The sequence below is a fragment of the Tachypleus tridentatus genome, chromosome 9, assembly GCF_004210375.1.
Source record: "Tachypleus tridentatus isolate NWPU-2018 chromosome 9, ASM421037v1, whole genome shotgun sequence".
Classification (NCBI taxonomy): domain Eukaryota; kingdom Metazoa; phylum Arthropoda; class Merostomata; order Xiphosura; family Limulidae; genus Tachypleus; species Tachypleus tridentatus.
In genome coordinates this window covers 101,923,433-101,948,486 of record NC_134833.1, presented here as the reverse complement: position 1 = coordinate 101,948,486, position 25,054 = coordinate 101,923,433, and the positions used below count along the sequence as shown (strand labels likewise).

Below are 25,054 nucleotides of genomic sequence, written 5' to 3'. Positions count from 1 at the left end.
TAGAGCACATCCGCCGAAAATATGTAATAGTTTGGATTACCAAAGTCCAAGCTATTGAAGATGGAATTCGCTAAACTATGACTCCTGTCCTGTAGGTTGTTCTGTTAGCTGCAATACACATTATCATGTCTTGAAAACTCAAGGTTGTATTTTCACTTGGTCATCAAACTGAAAATGCTATTTTAACGTAATCTGCCCTAATATTTATATATGTTTGTTATAACGGCTGTAGAAAAGTGATTTTTTTTGTCGCATAGTGTCTCACTTACGACTTGCACCTTTATGACACTTCCTTAAAAAATGTATTATTTAGAGAACATTACACAACAAAAATAAAATTAGTATTTTGAATCAAAATTTTTTTTTCTAAAGAGTTACTGCTCCATTAATAAGCGCAAATGTTGGCTTACAAAAGAATGTCCTGCAACAAAATATAAATGATAGCTATTTAGCCTAATGAACAAAATTATCTTTGCTAAAAGAAATTCAGACAAAGATAAATTTTAACTATTGATTAATAGAGAGAAAAAACTATGAGTAACAAAGAACATGACATACGTGTCTTTATCAGTCAATTTACCTTATCAATCCATGAAAACTCTATTTTAACATGATGGCAAAGTATATAGTACATAACGTAGACAAGGAGAGGAAATATAACTTTCATAGATGTATTATGAACGTTGATTTACACTGTAAACTTATAATTGGTATTGAGGGCAAACCTGGATTTCATAAGCTGGCCGAACCTCGTGAGATACTACTGAGTTTACGGCCTAAAATATTGATAACAATGAAATAATAGATTCTAATCTTTATAGGTTGATACATAATAAAAGTGGCCCGGCATGGCCAAGCGTGTTAAGGCGTGCGACTCGTAATCTGAGGGTCGTGGGTTCGCATCTCCGTCGCGCCAAACATGCTCGCCGTCCCAGCCGTGGGGGCGTTATAATCTGACGGTCAATCCCACTATTCGTTGGTAAAATAGTAGCCCAAGAGTTGGCGGTGGGTGGTGATGACTAGCTGCCTTCCCTCTAGTCTTACACTGCTAAATTAGGGACGGCTAGCACAGATAGCCCTCGAGTAGCTTTGTGCGAAATTCAAAACAAACAAACAAACATAATAAAAGTGTGTTTTATTTGCTTTAATGATGGTCAGGTTGATTTTTGTTAGTTTCGTTCTAAATATGTAGCTTACTTCTAATAGGAAATTATTATAGGCATATGTTTTAACAATGTTCATGGTACAGTTGGAAATAGTATTTAGGAACTTCTTGGTGACGATGAAATTCTTTGTAAAACAAATGCATGACGGGAATGATTTAATGCATATGTGTAATTCAGAAAACAAAGAGCGATCTTAGTTTGTAATATTAAGTCATGACAAGACAAAACAACTTAAAGAATGCTAATTACCCCAGTTTCAGTGCTATGCAAGTAGTATCAGATGTTTAGTCGTGTGATTTGATATGCAGTTATTTGGACATTTGGTCTGTGATGTTTATACAAAGGCCCTAACAGTTATTTCTGTGTTGTCATATTAAAGTTGACTGCAGAGCTTCAAATTGTCTATAAATCAAATAAGATATGTGGATATTTCATTCATGTGAAGGGTCAGGACTAGACAATCACAACAAGTTGTTGTGAATTCACTATAAGTGTCTCAAGTGTTTTTAGCAGAATGTAGGACCACTTCCAAGCAACTAACATCTGGACAAGGCAAATCATCATCCATTATACATTATACAAGAAGATGACAGCAATCTTTTGACTGTGACTCGCTGTAATCATACATTGTATTACAGACTGAACAATATGTTCTACTGCACAAACAGATAGAAATAGGTTTTACATGCATACAAGATACAGAATTAAGTGCATTTCGCTCAGTTAGTCTCAATATCTTGCCTGCAGTAATATAAAGAACAAGCATAGTGGACCCACATACCCCTGGAACAATATTTTTACAGATGAACATAGCACCATCTTGCAGCCAGGCGATTGGTGTATATAATTGTGAAGTTTTATTATGTTGAACTCCTTACATGTAGATGACGTAACCGGTCGTAGAAGTATATCTGGGCAAGAATAAGCATTACTTGACGTACCAGTCTCTGCAAAATGATACTATTAAAACCAAAGATTCAAGTAATCATATTTTACGACAATTTATTATGCTGTACATTGGGGTTGGTGACACTGTGTCTATCGAAAAGAATGACAAACATACCTTGAAGATGGAATTAACTTGATGGAGTTGTTTTGGACTTCTACCAAAAAATCTTCTTTGGATGAAATGATTTGCTATTCTTCAGAATTTTCAGAACATATTAACAGTATAGGAACATTTTCGGCAGTAAAGCATGAAAAAGCTAACTTATAGATTGTCACTTTTATTATGCTCCTTTAATAATTTGTGGCGTCGCACAGGTTTGAACCCTGCTCGCTAGATCAGAAATACATAGATGTATCACAGGGCCAACCTATACTCTACGAGTATAAGGATAGTATAAAAAAGTATTCAAATTTTAGGATAGAAAAACAGCCTAATGTTGAGTACTTCATAGTAAATGAATGGTTTTTAAGATTACTCGTATTAAAATTTCTTTGAAATACACATTACAGGTTAAGTTAATAGCGATAGAATACTAAAGAGAGGATGGAAATGATTTTACATGTAAAATATGAGCTATATCCTGTTGAAGTTGAGGATATCAAAAATAATAGATAGAAGATTAAATCTATTTGGGTTTCTATTAGCAGATATAAAGGGAAAATGCTTATAATAGGAATTTGTTACAAGCCTCTTGATGATATTAATGAAATCAGTGAGAAACTTTACAATGAGATTAAGATTTCAGGTGTTAACGGGGTCATAATTATGGGTGATTTTAATTTCAGGCATACAGATTGAGAAATGTTAGAGACAAACCTTAAGAGAGAGAGGTTTTGGAGACTGAAAAAGGTGGTTTCATTTACCAGTTCGTCAAAGAAAACTTGGAAATGATTTTTAAAAATTTAGGATAAATATGATCATTATAGAAAGACAAGGGTGGATGTAAATAAAAAAAGGCATTTGGATTCATTCGTAAAGGATATAAGGAAAATCTTCACAACTTTAAGACATTTAAGTTAACTGGTATATAATGGGAGATTTGGTATATTATAGAAGATTAGAAGAGTTATTTGAACAGAAGATTTTGAAAAAGAATGTATGAGAAAAGGTTGGCTGAAAATGTAAAAATGCTAACAATAAGGAACTATTTAAATGCATTAAATGTAAAGCCTTTCAGAAATGATAAAGAAAGGCTTGTATCTGATGATTATGAAGTGTCTGTGTTATGAAATTATTGTTTTAATTTGTTTTATTAATGAAAATTAAATTTAGTCAATATATTTTCCATCCTGAACAACTGATAGATTAAAACAAGATTGAACGGAATGGTCAAATTAATTCTTAGCATGTTAAACCCCAATGGTTTTGAACGACACTAAAGATTAGATATGTGAACCACTTGCTACTGTATTTTTTTTTGCAGATCCATGAATAGTGAGTAGGTGCCAGAAGATTAGAAGTAGGCTAATGTTACTCCTTTTTTAAGTGAGGTGATAAATTTTCCAAATAATTAAAGACTTGTTATTCTTGCATCTACTCTGGGAAAAGGTTGAGGAATTCTGATAAAATATGTTTTGCCGGGTCATATAATAAAGTTTAGAATTTTATTGGACAGCCACCATGGTTTCACTAAGAGAAAAATTTTCCTATGCAAATCTTTTGACATATCTTTAAAAAGATTCCTACTTATGCAGATAAGATAAGGGTGTAGTTTTAGTATATGTATTTTTAGAAAGCATTTGACAAGATGCCACATAAACAGGCTTATAAAAACATCTCTATGGGTGTGGGGGATATGTTGACAAATTGGATAGAAAAATAACTGGATGAAAGAAAGCAGAGGATTGTTATAACAGGATTCAGTCAAACTGGATTAATGTCACAGGTGAGGTACCTCATTGTTCTGTCTTCGGGCCTTTGCTCTTTTCGATTTACATCAATAACGTAGATGAAGTAATGGAAAAAGGTTAAGACCATTTATTGAGTTGTGCAAATAAATGACAGATAGGTTTTAATTATAATAAGCGCAGGATAATACTTATGAATTATAAATGTAATTTTGATAGAAATAACCTTAACATTATTAAGGAAGAAAAAATATTCGTGTAGCGGTTGATCAGTCTCTTAAGCCACCTAACAAGTGTATTGTTCCTAGTGGTTGAGCAACTAGAATTTTATGTTTATGTACAGAAATATTGAATACATGACTAAAAAAAGATATAATTTCATTGCATAAATCATTGGTTCGCCCACATTTGGAGTATTATGTTAAGTCTTGGGCTATTTATTTTAGAAAGGATGTTGAAATATTAGAAAAAGTTCAGAAGGAGGCTACTAGGATGATACCTCGGATGAAAAATCTACCATACAAGAAGTGATTGAAATTTCTCATTGTTTTCTCTTGAAAAAAAAAAGTTTGAATGGAGCTGAGAGAGGTATTTATGATTGTTAAGGGAATTGATAGTGTTGATGCATCATAGTTTTTCATACTTAACAATGAGAATGGGAGAACTAGGGGACACAAGTATAAGTTCTGGCAAGGTATAAATCATCTTCAGCTAAGACAGTCTTATTTTTCTGAGAGAGTGTTTAGCCTTTAAAAAAGGTTGACATCGGATGTGGTAAAGGTAATAAGGTTAGGTGATTTAAAGGGAGGTCTGATATGAATGATAAAATACTGGGCTTTGAGGCTTTTATAAATAATTTTGGCTTAATTTAGGGAATTTGACAACCTCGATGGACCAATAGGTCCCTTGTTGTTAGCAGGAGAGGATCTTTTCAGAAATTATTTTTCCCTTGTTATGGAATATATTATCTTAATTTTTTATCTCTGGTGGAATTGTGGCTATTTCGTCGTGTTTTGATTTCAGTAGAAAAATTATTTTTTCTGCATCTCTTTCGTTAAATAAAGTTTACTTTTTTCGTAAAATTCCTTTCCCCTCCAGTGAAGAAAGATGGTTGTCTTTTAAAACTTTGTTCTAAAGCTCATTTAATAGATAATTATTTTTCAAAAATTTATCATCTAATTAAAAAGAGGAAAATTTTAGGGTATATTTCTGAAGGTTCTTGTATAATCTAAAGAGTCCAGTCTTACCGACATTTTATTTACTTATTTAAGAGCTTATGATTTCGGTCAACAGAGGCCAGTTTGTTATTCTCATAAAGATGTCAATGCACATACAGTGTTCATAATTGTGCAACAGCCAGTTTAGTCTTTCAGAAGGCCTACCATAATTTGTATTTAATTATTACAGAGTTCAAACTCGCGTAACCATCGCTGCGTGTGTAAAGATGTTATACCATTCTTTTAATAACTTCCTCACTTAGCCAGTGGCTGTTTCATATTGATTATTTTGCTAATGGAAGATATAATTATGTAAAATGAAGATTTCCAATAAAGTTGCAGCTTCTCACTGAAGATAGTAGCTTAGGTTCACAAACTTTACTTTAGATTAATTTTTCTTTTCATCATCTCGTATGCTTTCGATTAAACGTATTCAACTAAACGTACTTGGATGATGTTATTCCATAGTCGTTAATCTGAATTTAATAAACATTTATTCGTCTTCTTCATATGCTTTTCTTTTAAAGGTAGTGAACAAAAGCCAACCAAGTAAGTCACGTTTAATTGTTTTGAATTTCGTGCAAAGCCATACGAGGGCTATTTGCGATAACCGTCCATAATTTAGCAGTGTAAGTCTAGAGGGAAAGCAGCCAATCATCAACACCCGCCGCCAACTCTTGAGCTACTCTTACCAACGAATAGTGGGACTGACCGTCACATTATAACGTCTCCACGGCTGAAAGGGCGAGTATGTTTGATGTGACGGGGATTTGAACCCGCGACCCTCGGATTACGAGTCGAGTGCCTTAACCAACTGGCTATGCTGAACTAGTAAGTCAGGTAGTTTCAACCAACAGCTGACTGATTAATGAAATCTACGAACTGAGAGATAAATCACTTAACAGCACCGAACAAAAAACCTCTATCGGTGCGTTTGAATTTACCTTAGGAAATTTGTAGACCATGTATTACTTCCTGCTTCTTGACAGATTACAGACAGACATAGATTCTTCATTTAATAAATTATCTCGTTTAGCGCATAACGTAAACTTAAAAGAAATTTGGTTATTCGAGGACTCGATGTATTTAAATTCATTGCTGTTTAGTTTGTTCCTAAAGAAAAGGGAAGTTAAAGGGTTATCAAACTTATTTTATCGCAACACAAAATGTTATTTCAATTACTTCGTATATAGTTATGCATGATCATTTTTATGAAACAACTGTGGTTAATACAATATCACGTGAAAATGAAACTGACATAGTGAAAATACAAATAACTGGTTGAAACAAACCTTGAATCATTGTTCATGTGAGATAAAAAATAACGTATCATGTAGGTCTGAATACTTTCCTGTTTATTAAAATAACTACGTGTAAATTTAAATGATAACAACAACAAAAGCATATCGTGTTTTTCTATATCGACTCGCGCTTCTGAAGTGTTAAGGTAGCTGGAATCAATCGATTTTTTTGCGCTAGACCAACTGGTTAGGCGGACAGTGTATACAGGTAGGAATTTCCCTTAACTACGTATCATTACCGCCTTATTTACTGACGTACACGCCCTCTTGTATGAAATTACAAACTAACACGAATGGAGAAACTTTTAAAATAGCAATGGCTCCGTTTATTGTGACGACATGCGCATTAAAAAGAAAAAAAGAAAAGTCGTGTTTGCAATATGTTTTCTAATCATAATTGAAGATAAGGAAAAAATCCTGTCTCATTAATGTCATCAAGGGCAGAAACCTCAAAGACATAAAATAAATCCTCCCACTGGCAGAGCGTAATGTCTTCAGAGTTACAAATGTGGAAACCTGGTTTCGATACTCGTGGTGGGCAGAGCACAGATAAGATAGCCTTTCGTGTAGCTTTGTGATTAACTGCAGGTGTGTCTTCATAAAATAAATTACTCACATTACACTAAAGCTTAAATTAAACTTCCAGACATATTTAGGTCTTCAGTTCAAACACAAAATTTGAAAAGAAATTGATTTCAGATCTTTGTGTTATTTTACAAACATACTAGATGCAAGAAATCCGAATGTGCTTCAAAGTTAAAAAGTACTTGTTCGTTTGTTTTGAATTTTGCACAAAGCTACCCAAGGGCTATCTGCGCTAACTGTCCCTAATTTAACAGTGTAATACTAGAGTGAAGGCAGCTAGTCATCACCACTCGCAGCCAACTCTTAGGCTACTACTTTACCAACAAGTAGTGGGATTGACCGACACATTATAACGCCCCCACGGCTGAAAGGGGGAGCATGTTTGGTGCGATGGGGATTCGAACCCGCGACTCTGAGATTACGAGTCTAGTGCTTTAACCACCTGGCCATGCCGAGTCCTTACAAAGTGTAATAAAAAAAAGTCTCTGATGTAGCAAAAACAGTTTGAAACTTTTGAAATTGAAATTTAAGCAAAATGTCCTAAGAAAGCATTTTGTATTTTAATTAAATATTTCCACAGGTTGACCGAATAAAAATCCATAAATGCTATACCTGACATATTAACCAATATGTTTGCGTATAGAACATTATAAATACTCGTTTCGTTTTACAGCTGCATAACGTATGTAAGAAAATGTATGTACACGTGAACTGTGTCGCTTTTCCAGGCAGATTTCCTCTTCATTATGTTGTCTGATGCAAATGGATTGTTTGACCAATGATTTTTGTGTTCTTATGTTAAAAGACGCTGAACTTTGCTTACCACGACTTACTGAAGGTTTGTAAGATGGCTGGCCCGTTATCTTACGTTTAATACATTGTTTATCAATCCCATTAAGTGTTAGGAATACCCCTCTTAAGAAATTGAAAACCTCCGATCTGAACAGATTTTTAAGGACTTAATGTATGAATATTTTGAATCGGAAAGGGCCGTTATGTGCCTTTTCAAAAAGTGATGAATTACCGATGACACCACACTACCTACAAAACGACGGACAAAATCAAAATGTAGTTGTGATATATTCCGTTTCGGCGCAACTTTATATCCTTTTTTCATGCTTGCCACTTCAGTGAAACGCTATATTAGACTAGATGTACTTCCGCAAGGTTCCAGAAAGTGTTATGTTTCAAGATTAAATAAAATCAGAATTAAGATAAACGAATATTTTGATTTCTCCTTTTGAAGTTCGTCTTTTAACCTACAGAGTGCGTAACTCTTCTCGTTATTCATGGTATGCGCAAGTTTTAATGACATCACAACAGTACAAGTTTCAATATTAAGCGTGACGTCATTTTAGTGTCTGATGACTGATTGACAGACAATACATTACTGTATAGTGGTGCGAGAAGTTAAGACAGGTGACCCTTTCGGGCAGTCTTCTACCCCATTTTCATCGAAATTAGTAACATGGATCTCCAATATCTGACTTGTATCACGAATCTCTACGCGCTAGTAGAATGGGTTCTATGGTGCGCTATGTGCACTAAATTTCTAGCAGTGTAGCGCCTATTATGTTAAAGATTCAAGCATAAAGGCCCCGCATGGCCAAGTAGATAAGGCACTCGACTGGTAATCCGAGGGTCGCGCGTTCGAATCCAAGTCGCACCAAACATACTTGCCCTTTCAAATGTGGGAACTTTATAATGTGACGGTTAATCCCATTATTCGTTGGTAAAAAAGTAGCCCAAGAGTTGGCGGTGGGTGGTGATGACTAGCTACCTTCCCTCTAGTCTTACACTGCTAAATTACGGACGGCTATCACAGATATTCCTTGATTAGCTTTGCGCGAAATTCAAAACAAACGAATCAAACACAAATTTGGTCCCTCGCTAGTACAGCGGTAAATCTACGGATTTACAACGCTAAAATCAGGGTTCGATTTCCCTCGGTGGACTCGGTAGAAAACCCGATGTGGCTTTGCTATAAGAAAACATTCACACAAGCACAAATTCGAACCCGGGTGTAAGCGCAATAGAAACACTTAAAACTATTTTAACCTGTATATTAAACATTAGGATGCACAATACTCTTGTAAAATAAATATGAAGCCCATTGGAGCCACCATTTGTCATTGAGTTATATAATATTTTTGGGATTATGCATCAGTAACTCTAAACGGAACGAGTGAAAAAAGACCCAAAACAATAGACTAGACACCTTGAAGTGGTGCAGCGTGTGGTGTTTCTTTGGTTGTCTTCTTCTCATCACATTCAACAACTAAAAACACCATACGTATAACAATGCTGTCTTGCTTTGTAGTATTTCACAAATATTCAGTAGTGTATATGTGAATATACTACAAGTTTAGAACCCTGAATATCAGTTCCTGCAGAAGGGGGTGGAATATGTATTATGTCGGATACTCTAAACAATGAGGAGGGCGTGTACCTTTAATAAAATAAATAAATTTGGTTCCTTTAAGTCTACACCTTTCAGTAACATTAATCCAGTGCATTTCGCATGCTTATCAAATGTTAATGAAACGTAATCCCTGAGGGATTGTCGTCAGTGTATGCGTGGATTTCTTTGCAATTCGTTATGTACGTGTTTAGAATTGTTCTGAGTATTACAGAATTTTAGTGATGGTACACATATAATTTTAGTTAAATAATACAGAATTATTGTAAAAAAGAAACAAACAATAGTTTAGACGTCAGATGCGATTATTATATATTTTGCGCCACATGTAATTATTCCAACACTGCTACAGCATTAACCCTAAAACAGCGGAAATATTGGTATCAGGACAAATTGATGATGGCCGCCGTTTAAGGGTTACAGTTGTTTATCTTATGTGATATACTAGTTCTTTTTGGTATTTAGTCTAGTACTTACCGTTCATGTGAAGAATTTAGTGTTAGAGTTTCAAGTCGCAAATTTAATGCTTAATACTATGTGTTACTAATCCAGTGTAGTGTTTCATTGACTTAGTGCTTACGCCCTGGAGGTTTGAATATATTTTGGTTGACTTACGTTAATGTGCCACTGTGCTACATATTTAATTATTTCAAGTTTTATTATTTTTTTAGCCAGTGTTTTAACGAAACTATCCCTCGAACTTCTAATTAGTTTTATCATACTAGTATAAGAATAACACGGAACTAACACAGATCTTTACTAATCATTATCACTAAGATAATGTGCGACGTTTTCTGTATCTTAATGCAGATAAATTGTACGGGCCCCGAATGGCTAGATGGTTAAGGTACTCTACTCGTAATCTGAGGGTCGCGGGTTCGAATCCCAGTCGTACCACATATGCTCGCTCTTTCAGCCTGGCGGAGTTATAATTGACGATCAATTTCACTATTCATTGGTAAAAGAGTAGCTGGCCTTCTCTCTAGTCTTACACTGCTAAATTAGGAACAGCTAGCGCAGATAGCTCTCGTGTAGCTTTGCGCGAAATTCAAAACAAAACGAAAAACAGATTATACGTAATATTTCTATTAAGTCCGGTGAAAAACTTCATTCCTTTAGTTTGAAAGCCCCATGAGCTTGTATTGTTCGTGTGAGATAGCTAAGGAACATTCAATAACCTATAATATTTATACCAGTTTATAGTTCTACAACATGTTACAGAACATTTTAGGAAAATTGCTGAAAATATCCTGGTTTTTCTTCTTGTTTTCTACCTCTGGTTTGATATTGTCTCTTTTCGTATGAGAACGGTAACGTTCGGAAAGCCAGGACAACGGCGATCGTTGCTGTGTTAGTACTTCACATAGAAAGTAGATAAGCGACGTTTCTAAGACCAAGAATGCGGATTACCGTTGAAATTTTCAAGATAAAAAATCTGTTTTGTATGCAACCGTAATTCTTGTTTTTGTTTTATTGTAAACTAAATCAAATGGTGCCTTTTTGAGGTCTACTTCCCACACAAATGTAAGCCTGTAATATTGATATTTTAATTAAAATACAATATATTTTAAGCAGTTCTGTTGAAGTTACAAGTATACAGTAGTAAGGTTGCTGGACACAGGTACTGAGTGACTGACTCATCCTGTTGGAGAGATAATGACTTAAAACGGCAATACAACAAATTTCAAGTAATGTAAGTAATACATTATTTAAAGATTACGTTCGGTAGCTACTGTAAACAATTATGAAGTTAATACGTTGTTTGAAGAACGATTTGAGCTGTGTAAGTGCTGTAGTAATGTATTTTATAATGACAGATTATTGTAAGTGGAATGCATTATTGTATGTAAAAATTACTAAACTCGTGTAGCTCATCATAAAGAGTATTATATCATATATATAATTAATTCAACATTCCTGTAGTACTGTACTTTATCTGCTTAATATACTTGTTGTCTTCAAGAGATGTATTTTATAGGCACCATTTTTGAGTCCTTGTTACGTTTGAGTTTTGATTTTTTTAGTAGTTCCTGTTACGTTAAAACCCCATTTGATGGTTAAATATGAATGTAACAATAACTGACCTTGTTAAATGTGCTCTTTACATTAACCTCATCTCATTTGTGTTTAAAATTTCCCACAAATAAGGTGAGGATGATATAAATGTCACATGTAACAAGGTCAGTTATTGTCACATTCATATTTAACCATCAAATTGGGTTTTGTCACAACAGGAACTTCTTTTACTATCAGAAGCATGATAAATTGAGATGTGGTTCGTTATAACTTCTGCAATAAACGAAGTGTCTAAACCACAAAACATAGCGGTGAGAAACCTAACATTGAATCTCTGTTTTTAACTACAAAAAATGTACAATGTCAGAGATGTTTTTCAGAGGAATTTGGTACTGTATTTCCGTGAAATGGTTAACTTCCTGTTGTTTTGCAAATTTCATAAAATGATACATATTGAGTCATCTCAAAACTCGTATAATTTTGTATGCCACTCATTAGGTTATTCTGCAAATTACTTTTATATTATTTAACATGGTCAAATTATTTACTGTATTGTATAAAAATATAGTGTCTATGCAATAACATATTCTACGATTAATATGACTTTCGTTGACTATGTCTCTGAAGTTATGTATGTACGTGTGTGTGTATTGCTTGAAAACTTCAAGAAACAAAAACACTTTGAGATTTACATAGTTTTATACGGGGAATAGGTAAATATATCCCACTAAAACACTAATGACACAGTGGCATGAGGTTGCCACGGAGTTTGTTGTGACGTGAACACAAAGTGGGTAAATAAACAAATATTAATTGAAAATGTAAATAACTAATAAAGTAAGTGAGTGACGAACAAATTAACTTCATACTTAATGACCCAGGTGACATGCAATGAAAGTGATAAAGTAAATAATATAATATTTTAGCCAAAAATAACTGATGACTCATACGACAGAATAGTAGAAATACTTATAAAGCAAAATTTAAGCTTAATATAAGTGTTTTGGTTTAGGCGTCATTATTATAGAATGGAACGAGTCGCTCTTATCTGAAATTTTTCAGCTGGCATGACAAATTATTTTACGGTTAATTGCTTCTGATTATCATGATATATTTCTTTGTGGGCATAAATACAGTTTGTAACGCAATCGAAAAGAAGAATTTCAGCAGTTTTAAATATGGAAAGTGGAGTGGCTCACCACTCCTCCTGAAATGCTTATTAATCCATCCATCTATGACAATAAAGTAAAGGAAAGGAGTACCACTCTATTGCTAAGTGCCATCATTATTTGTCGTAAAGTACTGTTCTCTCGGAAGAGTGAGCCACATGGCGTTTTAATTACAAGTCTGTTTAAACACATACCCAGATATGGGTAGTTAAATTATTTTTCAGTCAAGCAAGCATTTGGTTTGGATCAGCTCAGTACACTGTTATGGGTGTCAACATGTCAATCTAATCAGTTGTTCTTATCCTCTTAAAAAATCTGATCTAAAAGATCTAGCTGTTTAGTTATTTGATTCACAAACATTACACAAAGTTTGAGCTGTCGGTTCAAATTACACTTATTTAGAGCATGTAACAAACGTGGATGAATTGGTTACATCCTTAGTTCTTTCATAATGTCCTATAAACTTTCCAGTGGAATACCCAACTTTGCAATGCTATTTTCTTAGATTTTAGTACGTTACTACCTGTGTATACGTAGAAGGGATTATCAGTCTTTACCTATAAATCCTAACAACATTATACAAAGAACCTGGATAGTTGGAAGATTTTACTAATAAACTGTGCATTTGTTTTGGTTTTGTACAATTCTTGAAAACTGTGAAAACTGGTGCTCCTTAGTGATGTCCCATAAAAAGCACGGTACACAAATAACTGGCATAGAGTAGGACATGTTAAAAGTGTGATCCTATGTTTTTGGTGATCCTGCGCATTTTAATAAACAAACAATGGAATATGAGACAAATACTCGGTATCTTTTTCGCAATACACCACTGTCTTTTTATAACGCTACTATCGGGAGCCATGTGCGCCCGAAATTGATATAAGTGGGGAAACGTTATAACACCTAGTTAAGAAGGCACTCACATGGAACAAGTACAGATTGATTGATCAGATTATAAAGCAATCAGTTATTTATGTAAAATAACTGTTTAGTTGCATAGGGTATGCGATTTTTATTAGCTGTCTTCTCTTTAGCCTGTTCACCCCCAAGTAGCACAGCGATTTGTCTACGGACTCGCATAGCTAGAAACTGGTTTCGATACCCGTGGTGGTCAGAGCGCAGATAGTCTACTGTGTAGCTTTATGTTTAATTCCAGTCAATCAGTCTGGTATATTTAGTTCAAAAGGAATAGCTAGCAACAAAATGTTCTAGCTCCTCATAATGACAATTTTTATAGGATCTCTTTCCCGTTGAGTTTAATTCTCCCTATCTTGTGAACAGTCATTCGTACAGATATATAAAAAACAGTAAAATTAACGACAATACTGTTGAGTTTTATTTCTTGCCACGTTTCGTGAAGATAACAACTTGGAATAATATATACCAGAGAAGTTGATTTTATTATTTTTAGTAATGTTTCGATTATATAAAATCGAACGACGAAGAGCGAGAGGCAGACACAGGCTCGATAACAATAGACAATGGAGTGGAAATGAGAAACTTACATTAGGGAAGTTGGTGCAGGCAGCGAGGAATAGAGAACAATGAAGAGCCGTAGTCGTCGACCCTCAGAATTGGGAAAAACAACATGACTGGTTTATACAATCTCTTCAGAATATTTAATTTACATTCATACACAGTATTTTTCAGGCGTACTGATATATCACGTAAATAGACATGTTGCTGCGGACATCATGTGTTTCAGCATTATCTTTCTTCTCTTTGGATCACTATTACATTGTAACTAGTTATCGTACATGATCATCGTGTGGCTCAAAAGAATCCAAATGGTGCAAAGAAAGGCGTGTAATCTATAATTATAGCGCAGAATCAAGGTGTATTGATCGTGTGGCACAATTGAGTTTTGTTACCTTACAGGGATGGCTTGGCACAATTAACACTCGTTTTATACAGTTATCTCGTATCCCAATCTTATCCCAAACGTGTAGACACAGCCTTTATCTGTCTTGTTTTTTTTTTAAGCTTCATCAATAACATAGTAAAAGATATATACAAATAATCTGTCTTAACCAAGTTAAAACGACTTAACAAATTGTAAATAATTTTGAATAAAGTTAACTGATCTATTATTTAACGATTTTATTGATTATAGCATTTAGGATAATCGAGCTTGCGAAACATACACCCAAAGAAACACTAAGTGTAATATATTACGGCTGTTGGAAATGTCGGCTCAACCATATGGCAACAACCTACACCGCAGTCATGATTTATTACTGGTTGTTATGGAGAACATCTCGCTCATCCTGTCTTTAACGTCAACTGATATCAACGGTTGTCATTCTGTTCACTTTTCTTCATAAAGGACAAATGCTCCATTCCATCCTTCCGCACGTTGAGCACGGAACAAGCTCGAGAGTATGGTTTTAAGACATCTTGTAACATGGATAGATAACATTGGTAAACTAAGCAGTCAGTATTAGGTGTACTGGTTATATAATACTTTAGTTATCACTTTACCGTTATTAATGTATTTGTAAACTATGAACGTTCTTTAAGGGCCTCTTTGTTCAATGAACCTTTCAGAAAATACATTCTTTTTGAATTAACTTGACACTGCTTCACCTCCTCTATATTTATCAAGCATTGCCCTTAATAACTTATCTTTATGACAGTATCAGTGAATAGTGTGATACAAAGGAAAATAATATTCAATTTAATGATTTACTTTAAGGAGTCCAGAAAATGAGCATTTGCTAACTTCTAAAGTAGTTTGGTAATCGTGGATACTCTAAAGATAATTAGCACGGATTAACTGTGAAGAACCATTCTTTCTCGCAGTTTCTATAATAGTTTAGAAATGTTTCAATCACTGTCTGTATGATACACTTGAGAATTTATGAAACTTTCAAGCATTTTATATTGTTGTAACGTAGACCACAACGGCTTCATGTTGTATTGCAAAACATAGGCTTAAGTGGGTAAGACTGTGGTATCGAACTGTACAACTCTATTCATTGAGTGTGGTTCGGTTAAAAGTTACCAAAAAAGATTTTTAAAACTTTAATAAGATTGTTTAAACAACTTCTCTTAACAGCTTTCAATCTAAAAAGTGCTCGAAGTCGTGTAGTTTTCTAAATAATTCTGTATTTTATCCTCTGTTAATCATTTATCACCTGTAAATGTCACGATATTTTTAGCTTTTCATGAGATAATCTGACAATTTACAAACATTGCGATACTTCCAGATTTTTATGAAATTCAATTATCAAACACTTTTATCTTCTAAGATTGAGTCATTTTCCGATTTGTAATAAATTATGAATCATTTATTTACCAAAATAGTGATATTTCTAGCTTTTCAAAACATGATTAGACGCTTTTCTGTCCTGAACTAAAAATTTGAGATTTCTAGTTTTTCTTAAAACGCTAAATACTTATATCAATCAAAATGGTGATATTTTTAGCTTAGTTGAAAAGTGACATTTGTAGAGTTTTATGAAATAATTAGTCATTTTGAGGAGTGAACACCTTTAATTGGTTATTTTGACCAAAAACGCCGCGTTTTCTTGTGGCTTTTTAATTTCACTTAAGTGTCCACCTCATAGCCCTATATTATATGGAATAAACTCACATTTCAATTTTTGTATTTATCAACTTGTTTACAAGTTTATAAAACGTTTTATATGTTTCTCTTTTTAAACATTTATCTTGCAAGCTTGTGACCGTGAACTGTTTTTTAGGAAATAATACCTTTTAGCCTAGTGAGCTTATAATATCTCAATATCAAAAGGAAAGGATAAATAACCTATGTCAGATATATTTCTATCGTTTCAAATATTAAATTTATTTCACGAATCTGATAATATTTTACGACCTTTTAACAAATTTCTAAGAATGTTTTTACTTCTCTCTTCACGGCCCGGCATGGCCAGGTGGGTTAAAGCGTTTGACTCGTAATATTATGGTCGCGTGTTCGAATCTCCGTCGAACCAAACATGCTCGTCCTATTATCCGTGGAGGGCGTTATAATGTGACGGTCAATCCCCCTATTCGTTGGTAAAGGAGTAGCCCAAGAGTTAGAGGTGGGTGGTGATTACTAGCTGCTTTCTCTCTGGTTTTACACTGCTAATTTAGGGACGGCTAGCGCAGTTAGCCCGCGTGTAACTTTGCGTGAAATTCAAAAAACATCTTCTCTTCTCGAAGTTATTTATAGATGTATAGAATGATCAAATATTTTCATTATAAGTTCTTTGTGAAATTTACAGGTCGTTATAACAGACATGAAATGTTTACTTGCTCTCTCGATCCCTTCAAATACATATTTACTTAACACATCGTTAATCTTTGAAAGATTAATGAAATCATAAGAAAATCGAATATTTTCATGCTATTTTTATTCTTAATGTTTTAAAAGAATAATCATTTTACTTTACGAATTTGTTTACATTTCTATATGTTTTAGTTAATAATGAACAAACACATTTTTCGTGCCCTTGATAATTTTGTGTTTGATCTAAAATTTATTACTTATTTTGTATATCATCTCCTTCATACTTAGGGTTCCTGCGAAAATATTTTATGTCTCTTTCTTACCATTCTAATTAACTTTTTAATATTTTTGTAGCAACATGTTTCTGATGTTTATGTATCAGCTTGTCCATTTCGGGAAATGTCGATAATTATATCACAATGGATAATTTTCAGCTTATGTTACAGTTCCTGACATCCTGTACAAGAAATAAAGAACAAGTTTATGTCATTAATTTCAGGCATTAAATTTAACCTGGAAACGACTGATTTACTGGGTAGAACATTCCTAAGTTTATAAACTACATATTAAGAACTCTCAAAACTCTATTGTCTAGTTGTAAAAATAAAGGAGTTCGAAATATTTTAATCATAGTAATAATTTGTACTTAAAATTATCGTTTAGTTACTGAGTGTGCTTAATTATCGCGTGAAGTAAAATTAATAATGAAATTTGTCAAGAAATAACGTGTAGGTTATACAAGTTAAACAAAAAAGTGATGACGTTTATTTTTATATGTTCTTTTTCCTACATCTGCTTAAAACTAGTACTTTTCATAAGTACAGTAACTAAATTTATTAAACTTGTTTCTAAAACTTAATATGTTTTAATGCTTAAAAAGTAGGCCACAAACAGACGTATAATTTTATAGATGTAAACAAAGGTACAGTATATAAAATATGAAAACTGGGCCTCATTTTACAAAGAGCCTAATATCTTAGCATTTTAGGACTGATAGAATGTATCTCAATATATTTAATTTTAATAAAATCTCAAATAGAAAATTTATAACACCAATCAAATGATAACAAATATACATCAAACAGAAATAAAGATATAGAGCTATATTTACATGTTAACAAAAAAAAAAGACAAAAGTATTTTGTTTTAAGGCTTAACAAATAAAAAGTAAGCAAAACGTTATGAAATTCTGGTGTTCATATGGACCAGATATACTATAATTACTAAATAACAACAGAAACGTTAATAAACTGGTATTTTATAAAGGAGAATAAATACGATTATTAGTATAATTACATAACTACACCAGAGAAAAAATTATCATTTAGATATTTACAAATATCTATAGAATTGAATATCATCATCGTTTGGTGACCGCAAATAGGTAAAATTAGCGAAATAACATCGAATTTGGTAACAAGTCAAAGATAATGATAAGAGTAAATGTATTGCTACATAAAACTTGTAACATTTACACATTAAATATTTAAAAATTTCTCAACCTCTAGAGCCATTACAAAAACATTAAAAGTTGATCACAAATACAGATACAAAGTATCATTTGCTTCCTTTTTATAATGTTGTATTTCACAAAAAATTGTATCGTAAAAATAAATTGGTTATTTTTATTTCATAATATAATTTTAAGAAATGCTGCAATAAACTACATCCTAATAAAGATCTTTTATTGTCCTGGAAGAAAACCAAGCTGAAACACTGTAATTAAGGTTTATCCAAAGTAATAATTGTTCTGCCTTATTGCCAGTTAATGTTACTAAGGTTTGTTATTACTATCAGCCATACTTAAAGATTGTGCGCGTTTCGAAAATGACAAGTGTTATTTCGAAGCCTTAGCTTTTTCATTTTTGTGTGTGTTCATTTTTATTTGCTTATTTTAAAGCATTGGAATAAGTGATTGGTACAAGGCACGGTGTGTTTATTATTTGAAATTGATAAATCAATTTAAACTATTAGTTATTATTGTTACAGAAGGGTTAGTATAGATATATTTATTCTGTATTTAGGAAATGATTTACATTTTAACATTTCTATAACATGCTTGTAACCAATCTACCAGTTCAATTTTATCATTATTCCATTCAACGATATCCAAATGTATACTATTAAACTATCTTTCAGTGAATTACTAAAGGCCTTAGTGTACCTTGTGCTATAAAAATTATTTTCTATCGCATAAGAGTCGTATATCTTTTATTGAAATGAATTTCTGTCATAAATATTTCCCTGTGTTTATTTAAGTGAATTAAAAGGTTATCTTGACGCAGATTGGAATTTAAACTTTTGTTATTAATCTTTTCTACCTAACGGCTTTGAAGAGCTACTTATGCATAAGGAACATAGGCCTCTGTTATTAAAAATGTCTGCTGTATTTAGAAGTCTGGTTCATTACCAGTGTATGAAAAACACAAACCTTTTTTTTGTACTGAAGGTTTCTCTTTAAGAACCGTAAGTTACTATCCTTAAACGAAAATATTTTATTAAAGGTTTTTTTTTCCTTTAAGAACACTGAGGTACTGTCCTTTTATAAAAAACAAAATACGTACTTGTACGTTATTATAGAAGTTACACATTAAAAATATAAGTCCTTTATTAAAGGTTTTTCTTTGTTTAATACTTTAAGAAATTATATATTAGGAACACATGACTCTCTTATTAAACATTTTCTATTTGTATAGTATCATTAAGTACTTGTACTTTAGTAACACATGCTTTCATTTAAAGATCTATTTCCTTTTGTGTATTAACATTAAGTACTTGTACTTTAGTAACACATGCTTTCATTTAAAGATATATTTCCTTTTGTGTATTAACATTAAGTACTTGTACTTTAGTAACACATGCTTTCATTTAAAGATATATTTCCTTTTGTGTATTAACATTAAGAACTTGTACTTTAGTAACACATGCTTCCAAGAACTTGAATATTAATAAAACATCCTTCTCTTATTACAGGTTTTCCTCTTTATTTAGAGTATTCGTAATGTAAATGTATATGAGAAACTCGCACTTATTATCATTCAATGTTTCCTTTTTTTTCTATTGAAGGGCCTTGGAATACTGCCTGGACGTGGGGAATATGAACTTATCTGCGATTAGAACCATTCGAGTATTGCGGCCACTACGAGCTATTAATAGGATCCCAAGTATGTATGATTAGATTATCCCTATAAACATTGAGTCTGTAAACCAAATGTTTCAACAAAATATCATCTTCCTTTATAGATAGGATCATCTTGAGTGTGGTATTATCATTGTGTTAAAATAAAATGTGAATTCAGTTTTCATAATTAATGCGTAATATTGATATGTGGTCAAGATGAATTATCTCTTGGTGTGTTGTGAACACCTCATTTCTGTGTTATCTTCATTTCCAGGTGTTACTCTTCGATATTGTGCTAGTTCTGGTCAAGAATCAACATATTTCGATACGTGTTGAATTTTTGACAGATCTGTCTCCTTTCGTTTATTATCATTAAGAATGTCCCATGTCTTATTGATTTGAGATGACAGAAGGCAATAATTCATTCGTTATTAAGTTTTGATAGCTATTGCAAATCTTCTGGATATGGTTTATTGTAGACAATTATTGTTATTATCTTATATGCGATTATTTTATAAATTCATTCTTTATTTCCATATATCGGATTGAAATTAAATATGAATTCTACATTTTCTAAATTCTGTTTTCTAAGAATAGTATCTCAAAGGTTATATTTGTTTTGTTTCATATATCAGCAATGCAGTTTTTCCCTAATTATTTTCAAACGAGTGGTAACTCCTATAACAAGCTAATTATTGATAACAGTCTCAGTCTTTACAGTTTCAAACTTTAGGTAGAAACCTATGACACCTTGTTACTTCTAGATAGCAGATACAATAGTAGTCATTGTATAATAAATTTTATATAATATTAGTGAATGTGATAGGTTTTGAATAACAGTCAATATTCTTCCAAGAACAGATAATTCTGAAGAGCAGTCATTACTTGATTGCATCTTTTTGTGTTCTCTGTAGATAGGAGTCAGTATTCTCCTTTATATTCGTTATTAAATTTCATTGCCGTACATTATCTTTTATCTGACGATTTATTGAAAGAAAACATCAAATTATTTCGACTATTGATAAATAGCGAATAGCTGGTTTAATTTTCTTATGTTTATATTTAGAAAGTTGTGAATATTTTCTGCTTAAGGTTTAATTTGAACTAGCAGTCAAATTTCTGTGATCTGTTATCAAATATAGTTAGTAGTCTCTCCTGTAATGGTTCCTTATCTCTAGATAGCAGTTGTAATCTTCAGTTATTTAACCATTTTTAGAATGCAGTTTGCTTATTTTGTGGATTCTACCAAGAAGTCACTAGTTTAAAGTAGATCGTTAATTTTGAGTAATAGTTATTTAAATGTATGAGATCTTTAGAAAACACTTATTTTTACATTGTTAGCTCTGATTCTAAATAGCATTAAAAATTCCGTCAAAATACTTGAATACGATTTAGTCCATATTTTCTTCTACACTTTCTTTCTAACGTATTTGGAGATACCTAAAACTGGCATTGCTCATTCAACTTGCTCTGCTACTGCAACAATGTATGCAGAAATACAAAGACCTGGCAAATAAACATTTCAGTAATGTCGAGATGTGTACAAGGTGCTAGGAATTGCGAAGTACATGTGACTATGTGACTACAATCAACATTTTTGTCATAAATGGAGGTACGTTTGAAGAACTGGGATATGTAATGTGTTATGGAAGTCATTTATTCAGTTTAGAACTAAAAGTCATAAATAATTCTGGAGACTAGAAGAATAAACCAAATTGACAATGTTTACTACCACTTGTGTGAATATGTAATGGCGTGTGGTCAACAGTACGTGAAGTAACCTTGGTAGTTATACAGCATGTCTAAATACCTGCCACTGTCACTAACATTCAAATAAATAGATCTGACAGACCACCACACAAGTTTACTAGTCAGTAGATAACTGTATTGTTTCAGGAAAATTACGTTACTTGACATAAGGAGTACTCAAGACCATTAATAACGTCCTATAATGACCCAGTCAAGGGTCAGATGAAGCGTCCTGCATTTTGTAAGATTGAGCCACATTTTTCTACTCGTCATCAAGTGGTGGAGGTTTTAAAATTATATCCTATGAGATAGTAATAAATTAGTGTATGGTTGTTTTTAATTTTCTGTAAACGTTCTTTAATCTTTTGCTCATTATGAATAATATTCCTTTGAGTATTTTTAATTAACTGCTTATTATTATTAACAATCCTTCAAATGCCCTTTTATTTATTGCTTATTGTAAATAACAATCGTTATTATTGTAAATCTGCTTAGTTTTAAAAAGCAGTCCGTTTTCACTTATAATTTCTTTGATTTCCTGAAGAAATAAAAATGATCCTATGCTAGTTTAGTTTTAGATAGTGGTTATAAATATCATACACGGTATTTTATTATTTTGTGTCTTCTATAGTTAACATTATTTAACAACAGCAGCTGTATAGTGTATGCGTAATGTAAATTTCGGTTTTAACTTATAATTGTTATTACTTTGTAGCCCTTCCAGTGGCTCATCGGTAACTGTGAGAACTTGTAGGGCTAATACAATTGGATTTCGATATCATCAATGTGCAGAACACAAATACTTCAATTCGTAGCCTCTGACGTAACAACAACATAGTTCTTTTCTCTTAGAGCTAAAACCTATTGCGTATTAATTTCATGTACTTAATTAACTTTAAATAGAGTAATTTGTTGTAATATATTGTTGCTGCCGCATAAGTAATTCAATTCTCATATACTTTCTGGAATTCAGATTAAGGTAATTGTTATTTTGTACGTAGTAAAGTTTAACACTAATAATTCTCTTATGTAATATTTTCCTATTGGTTGATTTAAACTAGGAGTCATTAATTTCCAGAGCTAATTAATTTGTGTCACTAGTTGTAGCTTGCACTCTCCGGTTTCTGAGCTGTTTAGTTGTCAGTTTAAAACTGTCTGAAACTTGGTCAGTTTACTTAACATACTTAATTCTCTAGACTCCGAATACTCATTGGTTTATTTGAATAAATGGACGAATATTGGCTTAAGGACAACCTGCTTTGAGAAGTGGTGAGGCGAATTATTCTAGGTTATTTGAGTAATAACCTCTTACCTACATATAAATTTTATTTCGTGTTTTCTGATTCTTTAGAATGAGGTTTTTTACTTTGCAAGCATAACTCTCTACTTAATGTTTAATTTCAGAAAGTAGTAACTTTAATAACTGGTTAAACTTAAATGGAAATAATTATTGTTTCATAGCAACCCTAGGTTATAATTCTTTTACATTTGGTAATTTTTATGTAAAGTGGTCTCTATTCATTTTTTCATGATTTAGCACATGTCATTTCCTTCTGATATTTGTGTAAACGACGACTCATTTCTATGTGTGAATGTTAAAAGCTAGTCATTATTAGTTGATAAAGAGTATTCCAAAATCCATGCTAGGTTCTGTCGACCATTTGCATTCTTCTATTCGGCAGTTCAAAATCAGGAACAGCGACACAGAGTCTTAGCAGTTTTTTCATGAACAAAAAAACAAACAAACATAATTCGTTAGCAGTTACCAATAGCTAGTGTATGGCTAGTTTTAAAAACAAAACAATGTTAGTGATCTGAATATGGTGAGCTTTAGCAATTGGCATTTGTGTCAAATATAAAATAAAAATCAACCAAAATTCATTATTCTATAGCATATTATTTTATAGTTCCTCTTTGAACACACTTCTAGGTGGAATCAGCAATAAACTTGAAGGCTTATGACATTAAAATAAGGAGTTCGATACCTATGATGTGCACATCCCAAGAAATTTATCCACCACCCATTATTCTTCTGTAGTTGATTAGAATTATAATCTGGTTAAATTTATCAACATTTGTTTTCTTAGACAAACATAACTTAAGAAAGCAGTTGTTATGCAGTTACATCTGATGAATACTAAATGATGTTTAGTACTTTCTTACATCAGGGTAATATAAATAGAAGTCAGTACCCTTAGTTAATTGTATTTATATTTCGTTGTCCTTTATAAATGATTTTACTTTAGAAAGCAATTATCCTTTCATAGCTGACTAATGTTTATAAAGTAGTTACAAACTTTACTGATTTAGGTACTCTTTACCTAGGATTAAAATTCCCTTGGATCTATCTAGCTAATTTTTATCCATTACTTACAAATCTTTCGGATTCAGTTGGGCTTTATCCATTATTTAGAAATCTCTGGAATCAGTCAGTTTTTCCCAGTAGTTGTATATGTTTTATTACTTGGACTATTTTGTATAGCAGTTAATAATTCAGTTATATGACTATTTTGTTAGCTGGGACTCGTAAGTTTCTCTTATTTGTATATTTTTCCTGTATCATTCATCGTTATCTTATCTTTAGTTACAATTACTAGTATCGTTTGTGGATTTAGCCATTTGGTTTTTGTTTGTCTGTTGAGTACAAAGCTGCACAATGAGCTATATGTGTTGTGCCTAGCAAACGTATCGTAGTTCATTTGGTAGCGTTATAAGGCTTCAGAATTACTGCTGAGCCACTTGGAGGCTTAACATTTAGTAACTGTCAGTATTATGTAACTCTTTTCAAACATAAATCTACATTTTTTTTCTAGGACTGTTTCGGATTAGCAGTAATTGTTTCTTTATATCTGAGTGGTGTTAATTATTACACTTGTCTCTTAATTATTAAGTTTATTTTCTAAGAAAAGGTAAATATTAAACGATCAGTTGATTTTAATATGTAACCGTTTTAACATGGCAGTTTCGCTCTTATTTATCGAAAACATAACCTGTTGTCGTCACGAGCCCAGCTAACTTTAGCTAAAGTTAATTATGCTTTAATATATGTGTAGTATTAATTATACATTACAATCTGGTTTTCTTATACCTCATCAGTTATTTTTTTAAATTGTTAAATATATTTATCAGTATTAATTTCCTGATATTTGGTGAATTTTCTATTAGCTGTCGCTGCCTTTGGACTTACAAAATTTAGGCAGTAACTGAGATTATATGATATCAAATTTGTTGTTAATGACTTTGAAGTTAGCATCATTTAAAGGTCCACAAAAGGATGAAGT

At 32.5% G+C, this 25,054-nt stretch overlaps 1 protein-coding gene across 1 annotated transcript in view; it reads left to right on the top strand.

Moving 5' to 3' along the window:
* The window catches only part of LOC143225909 (voltage-dependent T-type calcium channel subunit alpha-1G-like), a 277,496-nt gene that overhangs the window by 129,734 nt on the left and 122,708 nt on the right, over nt 1–25,054 (top strand). The window contains exon 3 of the mRNA XM_076456105.1: nt 19,970–20,067. Within this exon, the coding sequence (XP_076312220.1) occupies nt 19,970–20,067 (98 nt within the window). The remainder of the gene's footprint in view (nt 1–19,969; nt 20,068–25,054) is intronic.